Raw genomic sequence first — 20013 nt, forward strand, 5'->3', positions numbered from 1 at the left:
TTCGCGCGACGATTCGATGACGCGTTCGTGTTGACGCGCGACGCACCGATGCCGTTGTGTCTTCGTCGCAAAGGATGATGAAGATCTGTCGGACAAACGGAGGAGGAAATTTTCGCCAACATCGTGTGCATCGAGCTTAAAACGTCGGTTAGGCGCCCAATCGATATTCAGTCATTCTTTCATCCGTATCCGCTACTACAACGCGTCTCCTTTCGTCGATGCTTCTCCTTCCTCTTCTTCGCTCTCTCTCTCCCAGAGCTTCTTCGAGAAGGAAGAACCTCCCCGGCCCTTCCCATCTCCCGACCGATATTTCTTTTCAAAGTGCTGAGCTGCTCCTGACTCTTTGTACCGGTCCCCATACTTTAACCCGTCCACGGGGGATCCTTTGTCCCTGCGCCTCCCTCCTGATCCACGGACAGTGCCCCCCCTTCCATCCCTAACGGAGCCGACCGTTCCATCTCTCCATTGCGTCGACGAGGGAAGAGAGAGGAGGGGGAGAAAGGGAGGCGAATGAAACGAATTCGACCGACCACCACCTCCTTCTTCCCGCGCCCCCGCCGTCGAATGAAGTCGAATTCCGTTTCTAATAAACGCGAATGGGTCTCGTGCCGCCCAGAACACGGACAACCTCGTTTCATTCGAGCTAATCGGCCCTGCTCTTTCTCTTTGCCTCGGTCGGATCGATCGAAACGGGGAGAGGGATTGTCTCTTTTTTTTTTTATTACCTTTAAACTATTCGAGGCTGATAACTGGACAACTTTTCGAAAAATTTCGTCATCGATCGTAAAGGGAAAAAGAAAATTTTCAATTTCACCCGTCTTACGATAAAAATTTCCAATTACGAGTTAAAAATTACGCACGTGGAGGATAAGAAAAAGTAGGGAAGAAATTAAATTTGTGCGGCATAGCCAATATATATATCTGGATGGATTAATTAATTCTCCAAGATTAATTCTCCACACGGGAAACTTGTATAAATTCGATGTAATTCCTTGTCTCTATGTAATATTCCGGAATATTAATCCTTCGCTTCTAACGTTGTGTAATTACACGAAACAGAGAGGGAAACGGTATCAATGGAAAATCGATGACAAGAATTAATAGAACTGGTTGACGAGCAGTTCGAATTTCCTTTACGCTTTCGTAGAAGAGAAACGGGATTCGGATATTTCACAAAAGATATCTCTCTATCCGCCATTTTGATCGGCTTCATTATAGGCAAACGCATTAGATCTCGAGAGCTGTCAGCTTGTTATAGACTTCGAATTTCAAGCAACCTGGTAAATTCGCGGATAGTCCACGGTTACAATAGAATTCCTACCTATATTGCGAGCGATATCGATCTCTTCGGCCTTATCACAAGGGAATTAACAATAAGCGGAAACCTAGTAGAGTTGCATTACCGCCGAAACTGCAAAGAAGTCTTCTATCTTCTGTACAATCTAAACAAAGAAACTCCATCTATAAGAAATAAGAAATATCATAATATCCTCGGGATACAAATGATAAAGTATAAAATATTTTAAGGCAATCGAAATTACAGATGTGAAACAGCTGTACACAACTTTGAAATTCTTCCTTTCTTCGACACGTTTTAAAAATCATCGAATCCATAATGATCGATGGATAGTTTCATCTCCGGCGTGAATAATCCCTCCGTTTTTGCTTCGCCGTAAAAAATAATAACAACAGCAACGCTCTCTTCATTGTGCCAACAATGATACATTGTACTCCCCTTAATCGAGTCGGGGAACACATCATCGCGCGTTGATCGAAATAAAACGTCACACCAATAATCCATCTCCCCCGTTTCAAGAATAACAACAGCAATTTTCCACGTATTAATAATAACACGCCACGCTGTTCCCCCACGCTCTTCTCTTTTAATCGAGTCATCGTCCAACTCTCTACGCGCATTAATCGAAATAAAACGTCTCTCTTGAAAAAAAAAAAAAAAAAAAAAAAGAAAAAACCGGTAAATACACCAAAAACTACCCCTTCTCCCCTGCATCCTCGTATCTTCCATCGACCATTCGGTGTTTTACAACCGTACACCGGTTTTATATACGCGAATCCAGGCCAATTTCCCTCAGACCCAGGCTCGAGACGAAAGAGAACGTCTTCCATCGTAGATCGAGAGGATAGGTAGCGGTTAGAGCGAGATAATCCCGACGGCCGGTCGCAAAAATTGTCGATCGTTGGGGGAGGAAATCGAGGCGAATCGGCGGCACGTCTCGTCCACCAGATATATAGCCACGAATCCATTACCGGCATCCTTTAAACTTCTCTGGATTTATCACGATATATATATATACATATAGTGAAGTCCGATCGTTCTCCATTACGGGCGAGTAATCGGTGCTCGGATACCTGGCAATCGGCTGGGATCCTCGCGTTCCCCGGGTGACGTTGATTTTTCGGCCGGGCTTTGCACTCGATTCGACGTGCACAGCTGCGTGCACAAACGTGTATCGGCGTTTGATCGATTGCGGTTGTCGCGTCGTTGGCCGCGAATCAATCAGGGTCCTCCAACAACTGTGGAGGATTCGTGTGGGGGGAAGAATTTACGCGGAGGGTATTATACTTAATGTGTGATTAATGATAAGTTTCTAAGAAAAAATGTAAAATGTCGTAGCGTCGAATATCGCACATCGATAATATTAAACAAGTTGTATAATTTATTTAAAAAATTACATTGTAGTCTACTTCTATTCGTATTGCAAAATAAAAAAAATTATTCTCATCGTTATTTACGAAGAATTAAAATATCTGTTCCGATATTTCCAACAATATCGGACGCGCCACCGTCACCGGTGGCTCATCTCGTTCCAAGAGGGATGGACGCGATCCTATCGTCCCTCGAAGAGAGAGAAAAAGTGAAAGAGAGAGAGAGAGAAAGGGAGAGAAACGAACCCGTGGAGGAAAAAGGCGAAAAAGGGTACGAAATAACTCTCGAATCGGGCGAACTTTAAATCGTCCCTCGTTCTTCCTCTTCTTCCTCCTCTCTCTTCATCCCGCCCTTCTTCCACCCTCTAAGTTACTGCACGTACGACGAGGAGCAGTAAATTCTCGAGCGCTATCGCGGCCGAAACTATTCCACGTAAGGAGACAGCGGGTTAGACGAAGGGACATTGGATGGAAAACGCTTCCTTGTTCGAAGATCAGCGATTTCCGGGAAGGAGGAGAGGGGAAAGGAGGTTACATATGTAGGCAATAGCCACGAAATCCGGAGGGGGATCGGTCGTTTCCATCCTGGCCGTCCACCAGCACCAGGAAGAGGCTTTTCGTCGTCGATCGACCGTCCCCTCCCTCCCCTCGCTCGAATATCTGCCATTTGTTTCCCTCCACGTCCCCGGCTTGACGAACGTATTCAATATTCAACCCTGGGGGATCGTTTGAAGAGGGCCCACTTTTCAGACCGCGGTATGGACAGGGTTGCTCGTCTCGGAGGAAACGATCGAATCCAGAATCCTGATGAATCGCTTCTTCCAAGTTTGCGCCCGAAGGGAACCAATCCTTGTGGAAATGATAATGGGGAATAGAAAAGTTGTTTGTGATAGAATGTAATTAACAAAAAAAGAAATGAAAAGCGATATACTTTGCACGTATATTCTATCAGAAATGTTATAGAAGCCTGGTGAATCGCTTCTTCCAAGTTTGCGCCCGAAGGGAACCCATCCTTGTGGAACTGATAATGAGTAATCGAAAAGTTGTTTGTGATAGAATGTAATTAACAAAAAAAGAAATGAAAAGCGATATACTTTGCACGTATATTCTATCAGAAATGTTATAGAAGCCTGGTGAATCGCTTCTTCCAAGTTTGCGCCCGAAGGGAACCCATCCTTGTGGAACTGATAATGAGTAATCGAAAAGTTGTTTGTGATAGAATGTAATTAACAAAAAAAGAAATGAAAAGCGATATACTTTGCACGTATATTCTATCAGAAATGTTATAGAAGCCTGGTGAATCGCTTCTTCCAAGTTTGCGCCCGAAGGGAACCCATCCTTGTGGAACTGATAATGAGTAATCGAAAAGTTGTTTGTGATAGAATGTAATTAAGAAAAAAAGAAATGAAAAGCGATATACTTTACACGTAATTATCCTACCGTGAAAATGTTATAATATCGTTTGTTCAGAGGAGGAAGAATCTTTTAAACTAGTTAGAACTATAATTTTCAGTTCTCGAAAGATTTTTCCATTCTCAAACGTGCGATATTATATTTCACGGCCAAATATGAATCGGATAACTTTAATATATTCAGAGAATATATTCTTCGAACGAGTTCCGCCCCAAAACGAATGTATCAGAAAGTAAAAATTTTTTAGAAAAATAAAGATCGAAACGAAAGATTTCGACGCGTTCCTTGCCGCTTCGCGTACGAGTAATGAAAGGATACGCGAAATATCGAGGAAACAGAGCTCCATTGGCGACACGTTCCGAGCACATTCGAATCACGTTCCCACTCGTCCCCCCGATTTCGTTGGTCGGAGGGGTAGGGTATAGGTATTTCCAAGCCCCAGCTTGTCGCGTGGCTTGACGAAGGAAACAAGGGTGGACCGAGAGGAGCCGGCTAATTCGAGAAAGGGGACGGACGGTTGTTCATCTCGTTCGACAGCTGCCTGTCGGAATCAAAAAGACGCTTTAATCCAAATAAACCGCGACATTAATAGAAAGTCCCGATTTTTCGCGAGAAAATCGATTATACCGCTCGGATTAAAACTCGCGTTTCCCTTAATCTGAATCATGTTGTTCCATCCGTATTCTTCTCGTATTCATGGTGAATTATTCATCGAAAAGGGAAGAAGAAAAATTGGACGGATATTTTAATATCCTTTGTGGCGTCTCCTTAATGTCACGACTTTCGTAACTAATCTTGTCGATGGCTGGAAAGTCCAACGATTCCTTTACAGCCAGACGGAGTTTCCATTAATCGTAAACATAAGTTTGGAAGAAGAATCTCGCGTGCGTACAAAGTCAATGCTTCAGACTTCAAAGAGACAGAGATAGAGAGAGAAGTTCGCAGTTATAAACATATCTCGTCCAATTCCGTGCGAAACTTTCCTTCGACGGACAAAATGATCCACCTCCCCGTCCCCCTCCTCCTTCTCGATCGATTTTCGGACATTCCAACGAAAGGGATCCGAAGGGAACCTTGAAGGGAACTTGAACTTATCGAAAATAACCCGAAGGCTTGTGGATCTTTCGATCGTAACTCAAACCAGAGACGGGGGAATCAAAGGAGGATGATATGACGTCGTTAAACGGGATGATCGAGGAACTGGATACAGCTACGTCGTTAATCCCTGTTTGCCCAAGAATCGTTCTATATACAGGCATCGTGAGATCTTCCAAGATCTCCCCTACCCCTTGCCAATCGCATCGAAATCTTGATGCAATTTGGGTCAAGCCCTCCTCGCCTATCCCACGTTCTATTCCAATCGAGCCTACTATTCCACGCGAGTGGCTCGAATCCTCGCCTCGAGCCAGAGAGAGGAGCAGAGAGAGAGAAAGGAGGCGAGAGGTCGGATAGATGCTAGATACGAAAAGTTTCAGAAGGCTGATTCTGAAAAAAGAGTGGGGAGAGGGATGGAAAAGGATCCGGGATCCGCGTCGGAATTCGAAGCGAGTCGAATCGCGAGAAAGGCGAAATTGGTAGGTGGTAATCTTAGCCGGGTTCGAATTCACTTAAACCCCCCCCCTCTCTCCCTCCCTCCGGTTCCCGAGATTCCTCTTTCGAGTCACTTGCCGAGAAAGATCTCGTCTGGCCGTCGGTGAAAAACGTTTGAAAGGAGAGAGCGCGAGGAGAAGCGCGGAAATTGGAAGCTTCTATGCCGGGCTGGCCCCCGCCGACTTGAACCCTCTCCCGCCACGGTTCAACAAGGTAAACCGGTTAAAAGCGGCGAGCAATATCCGTGAGAAGTCGATCCACCTTTCTTTCGATCGCGAGTGGCTGGACGATGGCTTCGAAATCTTCGAAGACGGGGCGAAAAGAAGAAGAATGAAGCGAGTGGAAATGGAATAGCGGTGGATCGACGCGATGCTTATTCGATAAAGGTTATCGCATATCTGGCATGCTTTCGCTTCCCCCCTCCTTTCGTTCTGCTATAATTTCGATGATACGAAAACAAACAAAGGATTAAATCAAATGTGGATATTGGATTGTATACAAATTGTCGCGGCGATCGAATACGAGAACGAAAACAATAACAATTAAATACTCTCTATTCCTTACTTTCGTTCAATGTGTTAAATTTATTTTCACCATCGTTGTTGTTATCGATCGTTATTTGACGATGATACTTTCTCTTTCTTTAATTTTACCGATAAAAAAACTTATCGAGACGAGTCAGGAATAATAAAGAATATTCGTGTAATTTTCTTTGAATTCAAATTTGGAAAGAGCATCGTTTTATTTACGAGTACAATACTTTTTTGTCGTTTGCAATTTCTTTTAACGTATAATTAAAATTTAGGCAAACTGAAGTTTTTATCAATTTTAAGAATGAGTACGAACGATTTATCGTGGCGATACGATCGAGCAAATGGCCGAGCTTCTTCGCTGGTCGATTGTTTACGCAACTTTATTTATTTATGCGATATATTTTTTAAAAAATATGATACAGTAATTTAATCCAGTGTTAGGAATTCGCGAAAGATATTGTTGGTTAAATTAAATGCGGACACATCGTATAATTCATTCCCGAATTTAATTATCAATCGCTCGCTTTTAATCGAAATCTTGAGTTTAAATCGATGAAGAAACGATATGACAACATTTTCCAAATCCGAAAAGAAAATGAGAAAATAATTTCACCGAGTTTTAGATTTCTACATCATATTCGTTTAAATCCTTTAAATCTTCTTCATAATTTCCCCTCTCTTCCTATCCTTTTATTATCATTTTCAGATTAAAAAAGTATTTTCTTTTCATTGTTATCCAATATACAGGCTCTTTCACTTAACTTTATCACCTGAAATATCTTTGCCTTTATTAAAAATTCATAAAGATATTCTCCGCAAAAGTTGCGTAGCATCGCGACGATGGAAATATTCTATTATGAAAGATTTTACAATAGAATCGTATTGGATTTATTCCAAGTTTTTAGACTTTAGACAATTTCATAATACAATAATTTTAATCGACCGTTTAAAAAAAAAAATTCGATTACTCGTAATCACGTTCGTGAAATTTCAATTATTACCCCCGTGTCGATACCAAAAATTTTCAATTTAAAATGTAAACCGATGACCAAATAATAATCAAAAAATCCGCGCCCGAATTTATAAAAAAAATATGCCCAAGGATAAACACGAAATTTTAAATTTCTCGTTCAATAAAAATAAAAATATAACAGGGAGCAAAATATACGAAGCTGCGCACGTTTCACGAGTGATAAAGTTACGTAAAATTATTCCCCCTCCCTCCCCCCACCGATTTTTAACCCGAGACGCATCGACTCGATCGACTCAACCGCGACGAAACCCTAACAACGTTCCCCTTTAAAGACCCTTGCTGGAATCGAGCTCTCCATAGAAAATCTCCATGGGGAATCCCGACCAATGCCCAATACACGAGCTGTTACGCGTCGATTCGAACGCACGAATGAAAGAGGAGGCGAGGAGCTTGCTGGTGAATCCAGCCGGATGATTTTCTGTTTACCATCGGTCCGCTGTGTAACTCTTGGAATATTTCGGCGAGGGATTCGTTCTCAATTTAAACATTAATCTTCGTACGATTGGTTGACGAATGACGATTCCCCGAACTTCCTCGAGCATCCTAGAATCGATCGACTTTCGATCGAAACCTGGCCCTTTGCGAGTGAGTACTCTTCGTCGCATTGTGAATTCTTTTCTTCGATTCGACGTCGTTTTATGATACTATTATTCGATAAAAATAGTAGAAGTAAAAGTAAAAGTAATTTCTAAAAAGAAGTTTCATCTTTTTTTTTTTATATTTATGGGTTACTTTTGTTTCGCGTGTTAATATACTCACGATACGATTGATTCGTAGAAAAATGCCAATTAAGATAATTAAATCGTAAGCAAGCGTTTATATAATCTCTTTATAATCTTTATAAAGAGAATCTTCATATTCTTTCGTTTCATTTCATCTGGTGAATGAAATGAAATTACTTAATCCACATAAATTTTTGTTTTCTAATTTTCTAATTATTTTTAGAATCATCTAAAAACTACGTTTCTTAAATCTTTTATTTATTTCATCCGAATATACGTATATAAATCACGTATATAATCCAAATAGCTAACCCACAAAATAAAAATCTGAACAGAATAATATCGAATCTAAATTCATTTTCTTCCTTTCTTATCATATACATCCCTCCATCCCTTCGTAATTCTATTTCTGATCAAAAAGCATAGATACCGCGGAATAAAAGGGAAAAACGAATTCGTTTTCTGCTTTCAATTAAAAGACGAGTAAAATTGAATTCCGTAATTAATAAACGATAAACAAAATCTAAATGTTCATTTTCGAAAGAGTTTTTGGGACATTTTGAAAATTATCACGCGACGACGCATCGTCACTAGCTCCCCCCTTTCTCCCTCCCCACCTTTCGAAATCGTACATTTGAAATTTCGAAACAATTCGGTTCGTTCCGCTTTCATTCGTCGCGTCGGAACAATACCGCGTCATAAAACAATACTTTTATCTCATATTTGTTTTATATCCACCGCAATCAACGTCGCGAATGAGACTCGACGAAAACGAGGCTCGATGAAAAAAAAAAGAAAAATAAAAAAAAAGAAAAAGAAGAAAGAAAACGTGAAACGAACTGAAAAGAAAAAAGAAAAAAAAAGGGATAAAGAGAGAGAAGACAAAAGAAAGACGCGGGAACGTGGACGAGGCGGTGTTGAATCGAACGCAACGAAGATGCCACGATGAAAAACGAGCGGTTTTATTTAGAATGGTCGCCGCCGCCGCCGCCGCCATCAAGTTGCCCCGTTTGCGCGAGCTGCTCGACCAAACGCGTTTTTCAACTTCCGCGTTTTTACGGATTCATGACCCTGCCGAACGTTTCTCCCGTTTCATCACGGTTTCCACGTGGCAAAAATCCGAATTCCAGAGGACCGCCGCCGCTCACGAATCATTTTTACCCGGCAGATGGCCACAGCCATCGAAACGGCCGATTCTCCTCCGCTTTGAAACAACTGCTTTCAAACAGTTGCCGAATACCGATGTCTTTGTCTCGTGCTCGACTTCGGCACGGAACTAGAGCTTTTAATGAGTGTAATTTATAAAAAAAAAAAGAAAAAAGAAAACAAAAAGGGAGAGGAAGGTTTAATAAGCGATGTTTTATCTTTTTTTTTTTTACAGGAGAGCAGTGTTGAAGTTGGATTATAGCGAGTTATTTGATTACAACGGTTATATTGTCTTGGGGCCAGAATGGGCAAAATTTTAATGGTTGAAGTTAAGAATAAAGTTACTTTAATTAGTAATTTATTATTCAAAGCATGGAATAACCGCAGTTAACTGTGGCATCGAACAATGAACAAGAACAAGTCAGCACGAATAAATGTTATTCGAGCATTTTAAACCGAATTACCTGTATTTTTTATTAGAAACTTTTATTCGAAACTTTAACCGATTAGTTTCTCATCTCATTATCAGTGCCGATCTCTGTTCAGGATCTATCAAGATTTTTTAATCTGCCGCAGATGTTTCATTAGAAAGTATGTCGCTGTCACTTACTACATTCCATCTAGCAGAAAATCTATGGATAGAAAAAAATCTAATAATTTAAAAAACTTTCTTCGATACAATTAACAATGTCTTCGAATCAAAGACAAAAACTGTTCACCAACGAAGACAAATCTACAACAAACTAGAATAAATTTCTCGACAATCCTCTAAAACTACATATCACGCAACCCCAAATAAAATTGTCCTTTATTCCGATTTTTTATTACAATCGCGATCTATGGAGGACAACAAAACTGAATCATCGATTATCATCGAGAATAAATTTCTCGATCCTCTAATCCTTACTTCTCCGATCAAATTCCACGATGTTGCGCGCAACTCCCTCTTTCTTATCAAGTTACAATCTCGAGGGAGGGTGCCCGCCCAGCGGCTCGAAAAAACGGGACAAGTCGTAAAAAAAATTGCACGGCGCCCTTTGTGCCGAGGCTACGCCGTTACATATGCGGCCGACGATCGCGAGAATCGTTACCGGTATAAGAAAGCACAGAGAGGAGCTCCATTCGCAGGGGGCGCGTGTAAAAACACGAGGCCTTTACACTGTCGAGGGAGCAGCAGCAACATCGTCGTCGTCGTCGTCGTCGTCGTCGTCGCGAGGCTTTTATGGGATTACAAGCGCGGCGTTGTGTTTGCCCCTCCACCCGGGCAAAATAATGTCCCAAGGCAGACAGGAATTCGCGATGTTATTACCGGGTACCGGAAATGGAGGTAACGTGTCCGCGCTAATAGGCATCCGCTGACATGAACGATCACCGAGCGCGGCTCGGCTGTCTTCCATCAGACCCTCGCAAGTAGAGGACCGAGTTTTGATCCGCCTCGTTCCGCTGCATCGATCATCGTTTTCCTGCCGCTTGCAGCTCCGCTTTGATAAGAGCGGAAATTCGTTGGGGTGGCGCGGTGGTGTGAAGACCGGTCGGATTGAAAAATTTCTGTACGAGTTGTTCAAGTTGGATATTAATAGCTGTGCGAGAGAGAGGAGGATCTATTCGATTTGATTTCTTTCCCGTCACGACGTGGCGGAAAATTGGACCGCGAAACGGTGTCTCAATTTAATTCAACAATTCGCGAAAATTTCTTCTCCTCGTTTAATTTAATTCACGCGAATAATAATTTTATAATTTCGATAATTTTCTTGGGTATTGGCGTGAAACGAGTTTAATGCCAATTATTTTCTTCTCTTTTTCTCCGTCCAAGTGTTTTACACGTAAAATCGTATCCTTTCGAAAATTAATTAGACAAAAGTGAAAAAAATAGGAAAGATCTCGAGAAATGAATCGATTCGTTGATAATACGAATGTACACGTATGCCAACGTATGCCGAAAATTAGCACACAATTGAACCGTCTGCTACATCTACTTTTGACGTGAATCCAGCACACGTATCCAGAATTGAATCTATTACGCGCAACGTACACTCCAACGTACCCTGTTCCAATACCCGTTTCTACAGTGTTGGGCAAAGCAATTATATATAGATCGAGCGTAAGGTATACAATACACACACACACACACACAGGTAGAATCTATATATCGAAAATGCAATCGCGTAATCGTTGCAATTAGTATCGGTACAATCGGTGCGATTACAATCGCGTTCATTCACTGGACATCTATTTAACAAACTAAATAGAAACGCGTACAAGCAAAAGAAATATGGATAATCTCTCTTCCCCATTGCGATTATTGTTTATTCTCTGCAGTGGTTTCGAACCGCGCGAAAGAAATTGCCCGACGTAAACCCGGTTGGCGAACCGCGAAATAAGCGGTTTTTACGCGGCTGCAACTGCGAATGGTTTCCCGCGCTTTTTGTGTTTCGACCGCACGAACCCCCGCGGAACACCGGGGATAGGCCATTTAACGAGGCGGGGTTGGTCAGGTTAGATTAGCATCGTGTCGAAAACTTGGTATCGTTGAAAAAAAAAAAAAAAAAAAAAAAAGAAAACAGATCCCTCTGCTCCGAAATTTAACCGCTTTTCGCGTAATTATATATAAGGATATATATATATATGACTCTCTTCACTTCGTGAAAGGAAAAGGAAACTCGATCTTAATTTATTTCTTTTTTTCCTCTTTTCTCTTTCAAAGAGACTGATAAGGCAAGGCTAGAAGAAGAAGAAGAAGAAGAAGGCTTTTTCGCTTTTCAAGAGTTTTCGTTAATACGAAGGTAAGTTTAAACTCACTGGCAACAGCCCCGATGGCTTAAACCAAATGGCCGCCACTTTAAGACGTAAACTTGTAGCCACCGCATGAACATTTTAAGTTATCGCCACTTTAAACTTTAAACTTGCCCAGCCGCCTACGGAAAACTTATCAATTAGTAAGTTTGTATGTACTCAGATTGTTCTAAACCTGCAATTAGAAGTTGGTGGAAAGTAGGGAGTCTAAACGTTATAACTGCAACTAGGTAAATTCCCGTTTTATTATCGAAAGTATCGAGCGTTTTAACGCGTGTACCGTCCATAAACCAAACACCAATTCAACGAGTGGCAAAATTTTCTTTTCTTTTTCTTTTTCTTTTTTTTTTCTGATAAGAAGAATTAACCAAGAGAAAATTTTATAAAACGTTCGAAACCTCGAGCGAAACGAATTTTAATCAGAGACGAATCGCAGCCTCGATAAAATTTATTCGAAGTACAATGAGAAACTGAAAGAACAGATACAAGAACACGATTTAACGACCAATTTACGAACAAAATTTCATCAACCAAAAACGAAGTTAATCCTCGAAGTTAATCGTAGCTAATCATAGCTCCCCCGACACGATTTTCAAAAATTCAATTATCGTGTCATCGATTCAGATTATCTTAGAATCCCTCCTATTCTCTTTTGCATATTTTGCGAAAAGCTTCCCGATATCCTTCACAGTGCACCTGTCCACCAGGTGCAGCAGATGCGAATCCACGAGCCTACGCAATTGGCATGCATAATACAATTGTTGTTGTTACAGGAAATCCTTGTATTCCAAATGTACTCTCTCGTGTGACGCGTTAAAAAGGGGAGGCGATGTGTAACAGGAAGGACTGAGAAAACGAGAAATTATTTAGTCCAAGGAGAGAGAGATCCAAGTAAAGGGAAAACTTTGTTATTCGCCACCTGATCGATGGGGTAAAATGATGGACGATGAACGATGATCGAGAAATACGAAGAATCGGGTGGGATAATCTCGTGGGAGAGAGGGGGGAGATTCGGAGAAGTGATTAGGAAAACATTAATTAATTAGTTCGTATAAAGAGAATGGATTGTTGTCGTCCGTTCGTTTATGCGATGTATGAAACGGTAGAATAGTAGAAATATTTTAAGCAAAAGATGATACGAGATATCTCTCTTTTCCTTTTTCTTCTTTATTTTCAATTCTATTCTAAACGTTGTGTGAAGTCTCGTATCCGAAGTAGCAATTGCTGAAAATAACGAGGAAAAAATATTCTTACACCGTTCATGATGTGTATTGTTTCTTGAATTGGAATTATTAAATGGTATATCAATGCCACGAACGAAGAAAGAGACACTAGTTGAAATCGTCCAACAATTCATATTTCAATTACTCGTATAATTGAACATAAAGAATCCTATTAAAAATTAAACGAAATTTTCCTTTCCACTTTTTCCATCTATTTTAATCTGCGCATATGAATGTATTAAAAAAATAAGAAGAAGAATCTCATAATCCATGGAACGAAGAAAGGAGGGAAACGAACTAGGAAACGCGAGCGAATCGTGCGTTTCCGGTATACATCCGAAAGGCCGGACGTCACACAGACGGGTGTTCATTAGGAATCATCGACAATGCCGCCGCGGGTGACCATTTAAACGATCCACTTGATAGGATGTTTCCTTGCAAAATTATTAACATCGGATCGAGCCGTTCGTTCGCCCACCGGAAACCCGTGTTAAGACACCGCACGTCGGCTCTCTTTCCCTCCCCCTCTCCTCCGTCCCCTCTTCCGCCCACTCTATCCACTCTGCATTAGCTAATTAGCGTTTAATTAGTTAGAGCGTCGCGACGCCAAAGAAAGAGAGACTCGCCTCCCTATAATTATCCGGTTTTTGATTCATTCCTCCATATCATCCCTATCTTTGCCTCGTCTACCTTACTTTTTCCTTCGTTCAAAGTATTAGAGATCCCTCGAAAAGCGTTTTCGAAACTGCGCGATGCGATGATCGTGAAGCGATTAAAAAAATGGATTGTTGCCGTCGTTCTTTTCTTCTTTTTTCTTTTTTTTTAAACGAATAACAAGAAGTGGCACGGTTCGCGGACGGGGAGAGGCGTCTCTCTCTCTCTGCGAGGGTGTGCAATTTCTGAAAACGTCAACGAGCAGATAAGGAGTGACGTTATCATTAAGCTAACAAGAAGATTATTAAATCGCAGCCTCGTTGCGCGGGCATCCAGCCTCGTTATAATTAAAAGAGGGGGGATGGAGGGAGAACACGAGGGCATCGTAATGGCAGTTCCTTTCTCCCGACTCCCTTCTTAATATTTTCCAACCCGATGACGACGTCGAAGGCGGATGATAAGAGGAACGAGGAAGGGAAGAAAATATCGTGAAAGAGGTATATATATATAGGCGCGGTACACTCTTATTATCGGCTCGGTTCATTATCGTCCGGAACGAGGGATCGATCGCGATAATTCACCATACATAGCTCGTTTCAAACGTCTCTCTTCCCTTCTCTCCTTTCCAAAGAAGAAGAATTTCCCCTTTCTTCCTTTCTTTCTTTTTTTCTCTCCTCTTCGAGACATATAAACCCTCTTCTTTCCTATATCTTTCTTCTTTATATATCTCTCCATTCAACTACTACTTCAAACACGCCACTTCATAAGGGAAATGGAAAATAGATAAATAAAAATCTCCGATTATTCCCCATAAATTCTTTTCGTTTCAGAAGGATCGAAGTACGAGGAGGATCGCGTTGACGAACGGAGGAGATCGGCGATGACGAGGAGGAGGAGAAGGTGTTCGAGGGAACGGGGGAGAAAATTTTTCAACCGGACGACGCGACGCGCCCTCGAGCTGATCCTCCACCTTCTGCTGATCCACAATTTCGCCGGGACGGGGGGGGCCGCGGGCCAGTTAGCCGAGTGCCCTCCCCCTGAAACCATCCCCGGCTGTCCCTGTTACAACTTCGACGACGGCCTTTTCCTGGAATGCGCTGGCGCCACCGAGGACACCCTGAAGAGCACCCTGCTAAGCGTTCTGAGCGTGTCCGGTGAGCGAACCGCTCTCTCGAGAACCAATTCCATTCTCTCGAAAAACTTTCTCGATACCGGTTCAATTTTCATACGTCGAAACGAAACATCTCCTTCGAAACGACGGAGACGCGTTGGAACACGAGAGAATTCGTTATCATAATCCAACGCTCACCTCACTTTTTTTGTTCGTCGGATCAATTAGCGTTTAACGGGCCGCTACGACACCGCGTTTCGAGATTTCTCGACGACCGTATCCCTCTGATAATTCGATAAAAAACGACGCGCGTTTCTTTGTTCTTGTAAGCGTAACGTTCGTTTCGTACGAATGAAAACTCGATTTGCATGGATTGGGGGACAAACTGATTCGCGTATAACTGGATTGTTTCCCGTGTAACAGAAGTTTGTTACGTTGCGACCACGGTTTCAACGCTAATAATTTTCCCAGCCCGGATATTTTTTAACTCGAATTAATCATTGTCTCGTTTTCCTCGTGTTACGTTGCAAAGTCGATATATATAAATGTTCGATAATTCTTTGGACAACTCGTCCAGAAAGTTTAGATAATAATAATTTGGATAAGTAGTGGTAAAATTTAGCTCGGTTTCCTTTGTATCATCTTGCAAATTCCATTATACATGTAAAATTTTACGATCATCGAGGGGAAAGAGAGAGAGAGAGGAGGGAGAGAGTAAGATAAGAATCCGGCAAAGAATGCTGCCAGAACCCGAATCCCATTGTTATCCCGATTCTAAGAATGAAATTAATGGGCGCGTTACGACGATTATTTTCAGGAACAGGTACGATGGTGCAGTCGTTGAGCGTTTACGAGTTGGACAAAAGCGTGGAGGAGTTGAAGGAGGGCAGTTTCCCGGCTGGTTCCCAGATCAGGCATCTACAGATATCCCACTCCTCCCTTCGAGAAATTAGCGAGGGCGCGTTCGCGAATCTCAAGGACAGCCTGGAATCGTTGGCCCTGCTCTCCAGCCGTTTGCTCCACGTGCCGCAAAAATCGTTGGCCGATCTGCGTAAATTGGCCGCCCTCGACCTCGAGGCCAATTTGATACAAGATTTGTCTTCCTATTGCTTTTACGGGTTGAAACTGATGAAGCTTACTCTCAAGGGTAATCAGATATCAAAGATCTCCGAGTACGCGTTCGCGGGATTGGAGGACAGCCTGAGCGATCTCGACTTAACCGAGAACAAGCTGAAGCTGTTCCCCATGGCGCCGTTGAGAAGATTAGAGAGCCTCGCCTCGCTAAGGCTCGCGTGGAACGAGATATCGGAGCTGCCTGACGATAGCTACAGCCTTCTCGGCTCCCTATTGATCCTCGACTTGAGCAGCAACAATTTTGAGAAATTGTCCGAGGACTGTTTACGATCGTGCCCTATCCTGCACACTCTCTCGTTCTATTACAATTCTATAGAGACGATCCACAAGGACGCGTTCGTCTCGTTGAAGGAGCTCGAGTCGATCGATCTCAGTTACAACAAGATCGTGTTCCTGGACGTGGCCACGTTCAAAGGGAACGAGAGATTGAGAAACATCGAGTTGAGCAACAATCACATTCATTACATAGGCGGTGTGTTCGCGAGGTTGCCCGAGCTTCGAGAGCTTTATTTGGCGGAGAACAACATTCTGGAAATCCCGGGGGACGCGTTCATCGGGAGCGTGAGCCTCGCCGTTGTCTATCTTCAACAGAACGCCATCAGAAGGATCGACGGGAGAGGTTTGACCGACCTCAACCAATTGGCCCAATTACACCTGAGCAACAATTACATCGAGAAGGTGCCAAGAGAATTCCTCGAGCACTGCGAGAATCTTTCCTCCTTGTCCCTGGACGGGAACAAGATCCACGAGCTTCAACAGGGCACGTTCTTAAAATTGCACCAACTCAGGGAGCTGCGGTTGCAGGACAATAACATAACCGAGGTGAAACGGGGCGTCTTCTCGCCCCTGCCCTCGTTGCTCGAGCTCCACTTGCAGAACAACGCCATCACCGATATGGAGACAGGGGCGTTGAGAACGTTGAACAGTCTTCAACACGTCAATCTCCAAGGAAATCAGCTCACCGTTCTGGGGGACGTGTTCCAACTGTCCGCCTCGGAATCCTCGTCCGGTGGTAGCTCGTTGGTCTCCATTCAATTGGACAGCAACGGTCTGGCCGTGTTGCACAACGACTCTCTGCGTGGCCAGGCATCGGTCAGAATCATGTGGCTCGGCCATAACAAACTGACGCATCTCCAGGCGCCGTTGTTCAGGGATTTGCTGCTCGTCGAGAGACTCTACTTGACCAACAACTCGATATCCAGTATAGAGGACGGCGCCTTTCAGCCTATGCAGGCGCTCAAATTTCTCGAGCTTAGTATGAACAAGCTCAGCCACGTCACGGCGAGGACGTTCTCCGAGTTGCACGAATTGGAAGAATTGTATTTGCAGGACAACGGTCTAAAACGGTTGGATCCGTACGCCCTGACCGCTTTGAAGAAGTTGAAGGTACTGGATCTCGCCAACAATCATCTCACCGTCCTTCACGACGCCATCTTTCAAGAGGGTTTGCCGATCAAGACACTGAATTTAAAGAATTGTTCCATCGTGAGCATAGAGGACGGAGCTTTCAAAGGGCTCGACAATTTATCCGATCTGAATCTGGACGGCAATCACTTGACAGTTTCCGCGTTGTTGAATCTTCGCGTGTCGGGTCTTCGAACGTTGGCCGCATCCGGGAACAACTTCAGTCAAATATCGGAGCGCAGCTTGAACGGGTTACCGTCTCTCCAGGAATTGTATCTGGACAAAGCGCATATCTCTCAATTACCCGAGGTTATATTCGTGTTGAATCGGAACTTGGCACGGTTGCATCTGAACAAAAACGATCTACGCAATTTGCCGCCTGGCATCTTCGACAAGCTGGCTTCCCTCAGAGAGATCCGTCTCGATTACAATCGGTTCCAGGATATACCGTATTCGGCCCTTGCCAATGCCCTTAACCTCGAGATCCTCACGTTGTCCAATAATCAAATCGTGAACGTGGACGTGGCCAGTTTCGCCAGTCTTAAACACCTGAGAGAATTGGACCTCAGCCACAATCGGATCGAGACCATGTCCGGCTTCGCAACGGCCAACCTCTCTTGCCTCATCTCCGTCGATCTCAGCCACAACCATCTGAACGCGCTCCCTGCCAACTTCTTCGCCCATTCTTCCATGCTTCGCAAAGTGGACCTGTCCGAGAACAAATTCAGGCAAATCCCGTCCGTTGCGTTGTCCGGCCAGAATCTTCCCGGGCTGACTTGGTTAAATTTGACTAGAAATCCGTTGAACAGGATTCACGTCCTCCCCTCGGAGGCGAAATACCCCGTCCTCCAAGAAGTGCACATATCGGGCACGAATCTGAGTATAGTAACGTCTCAGGATTTCGAGGCGTTCCCCGCCCTATTGCATTTGTATCTGAGCCAGAACAGCGTATCGAGGGTGTCCCCGGGTGCGTTCAGAAGCTTGCCCAACCTCTTAACCCTGCATCTGGGAATGAACAGCTTGGATATCTTGCCCAAAGAGAGGCTACAAGGGATGGAGCATTTGCGGATCCTGAATCTGACGCACAATCTGCTGAAAGAGCTGGACGAGTTTCCGGAGGACTTGAAGTCCTTGCAGATATTGGACCTCTCGTACAATCAGATCGGGATTGTGGGCAAGGTGACGTTCAAGAACTTGGTCAGCCTGGTCGAGCTTCATCTTTATGGTAATTGGATCAACGCCATCTCCAGCGAGGCGTTCAGACCGCTCAAGAAGCTCAGATTGTTGGATCTGAGTAGAAATTACTTGGAGAACCTACCCTTGAACGCGTTCAGACCTCTCGAGACCCAGATTCGGAGTTTACGCGCCGAAGGTAAGTTGTTTTCGCTCAAAAATCATCTTATCTTCTTTTATTTATTGAAATGATGAGATCGTTAAAAAGAAAAGAAAGAGATGGCGCGTAAAAAATATCGACGCTCCGTTCTATTATATTTTATTATAATTTATTATTATAACTTATCCGACCAAACGTCAGAGAGAGAGAGAGGGTATATAATTCTACACGTGTCCAAGCTATCGATCCAAATAGAGTTTACCGGTGTTGGAAATCCAATCATATCGCTGGTCACGTACAATCGTCTCGAATCGATACTCAACATCTGAACAATCAAACACGCTCAACCATTCCCTCTCATCCTCTCTCTTCTCAAGTCTGCAAACTAGTCCTTTACCCTGTATAATGTCCATCGCCCCTGATTCCTCTCTGCCCGAAAGATTTCCAAATTTAATGGCGCACACCGTGTGCCAACGTGCACAGGGATCGATCTCGCCTCGGATCGATCGATCGATTCTCTCCACTACTTATTCTCGATTCCTCTTATTATTCCTCCGATTATTCTCGGTTTCTCTTCCCGAGGATTCTGCGACACGTGCCTCCGCCCATATAAATTCCATATTCACGCACAATTAATACTCCTCTCAACGTTTGCTCGGGAATAAATAAAAAGAATCTTATAGTCGTATATAAATAAATTTCTGATTCTCGATTATTCTTTTAATTCACATGATTCCCGTTTCTCGTTTATTCGCAGAAAATCCGTTGATCTGTGGCTGCGAGTCGCAAGAGCTGTGGGAATGGCTGAGGGATCACCAAAAGCTGGTGAGCGGGGTAGGTGGCGGTCGCGGGCGCGGGAGGAACGGCGTCGGGGTCGGTGACGTGGAGGACGGTCTTTTAAAGTGTCAGCAACCGCCGGAATTGCAGGGCCTGGTCTTCCTCGATCTCGATCCTCACGAGTTCTGTTCCGCCCCGTTGATCCTCAAACTCGCGATCCAAGACATCCAACCGTTCTCGGTCCTCGTTTCCTGGCAAAGCAGGAACCATTCGGGTCTCCACGGCTACCAAGTGGCCTATCACGCGCTGGACAACGTGGACGAGGTACGTTTCTTCTCTTCACGAATCGTTCTCCTCTCCATCGAATTCCATAAATGAATTTGTCGGTTAAATAAAGAGTCTGCTCTCTAATGTGAAACTCTCGATAGATCGTGCATGGATATTTGAATTTCTACTCCCTCCTTATATATATATATATAT

At 43.4% G+C, this 20013-nt stretch overlaps 1 protein-coding gene across 1 annotated transcript in view; it reads left to right on the plus strand.

Annotated features, from left to right (window-relative positions):
- Nucleotides 1–20013, plus strand: part of LOC102680049 (chaoptin-like) — a 96321-nt gene that overhangs the window by 74662 nt on the left and 1646 nt on the right. Inside the window, exons 4-6 of the mRNA XM_031510314.1 lie at nucleotides 14605–14928; nucleotides 15703–18795; nucleotides 19514–19857. Of these exons, the coding sequence (XP_031366174.1) occupies nucleotides 14605–14928; nucleotides 15703–18795; nucleotides 19514–19857 (3761 nt within the window). The remainder of the gene's footprint in view (nucleotides 1–14604; nucleotides 14929–15702; nucleotides 18796–19513; nucleotides 19858–20013) is intronic.

Source organism: Apis dorsata, unplaced genomic scaffold (genome assembly GCF_000469605.1).
Source record: "Apis dorsata unplaced genomic scaffold, Apis dorsata 1.3 scaffold_220, whole genome shotgun sequence".
Lineage (NCBI taxonomy): Eukaryota > Metazoa > Arthropoda > Insecta > Hymenoptera > Apidae > Apis > Apis dorsata.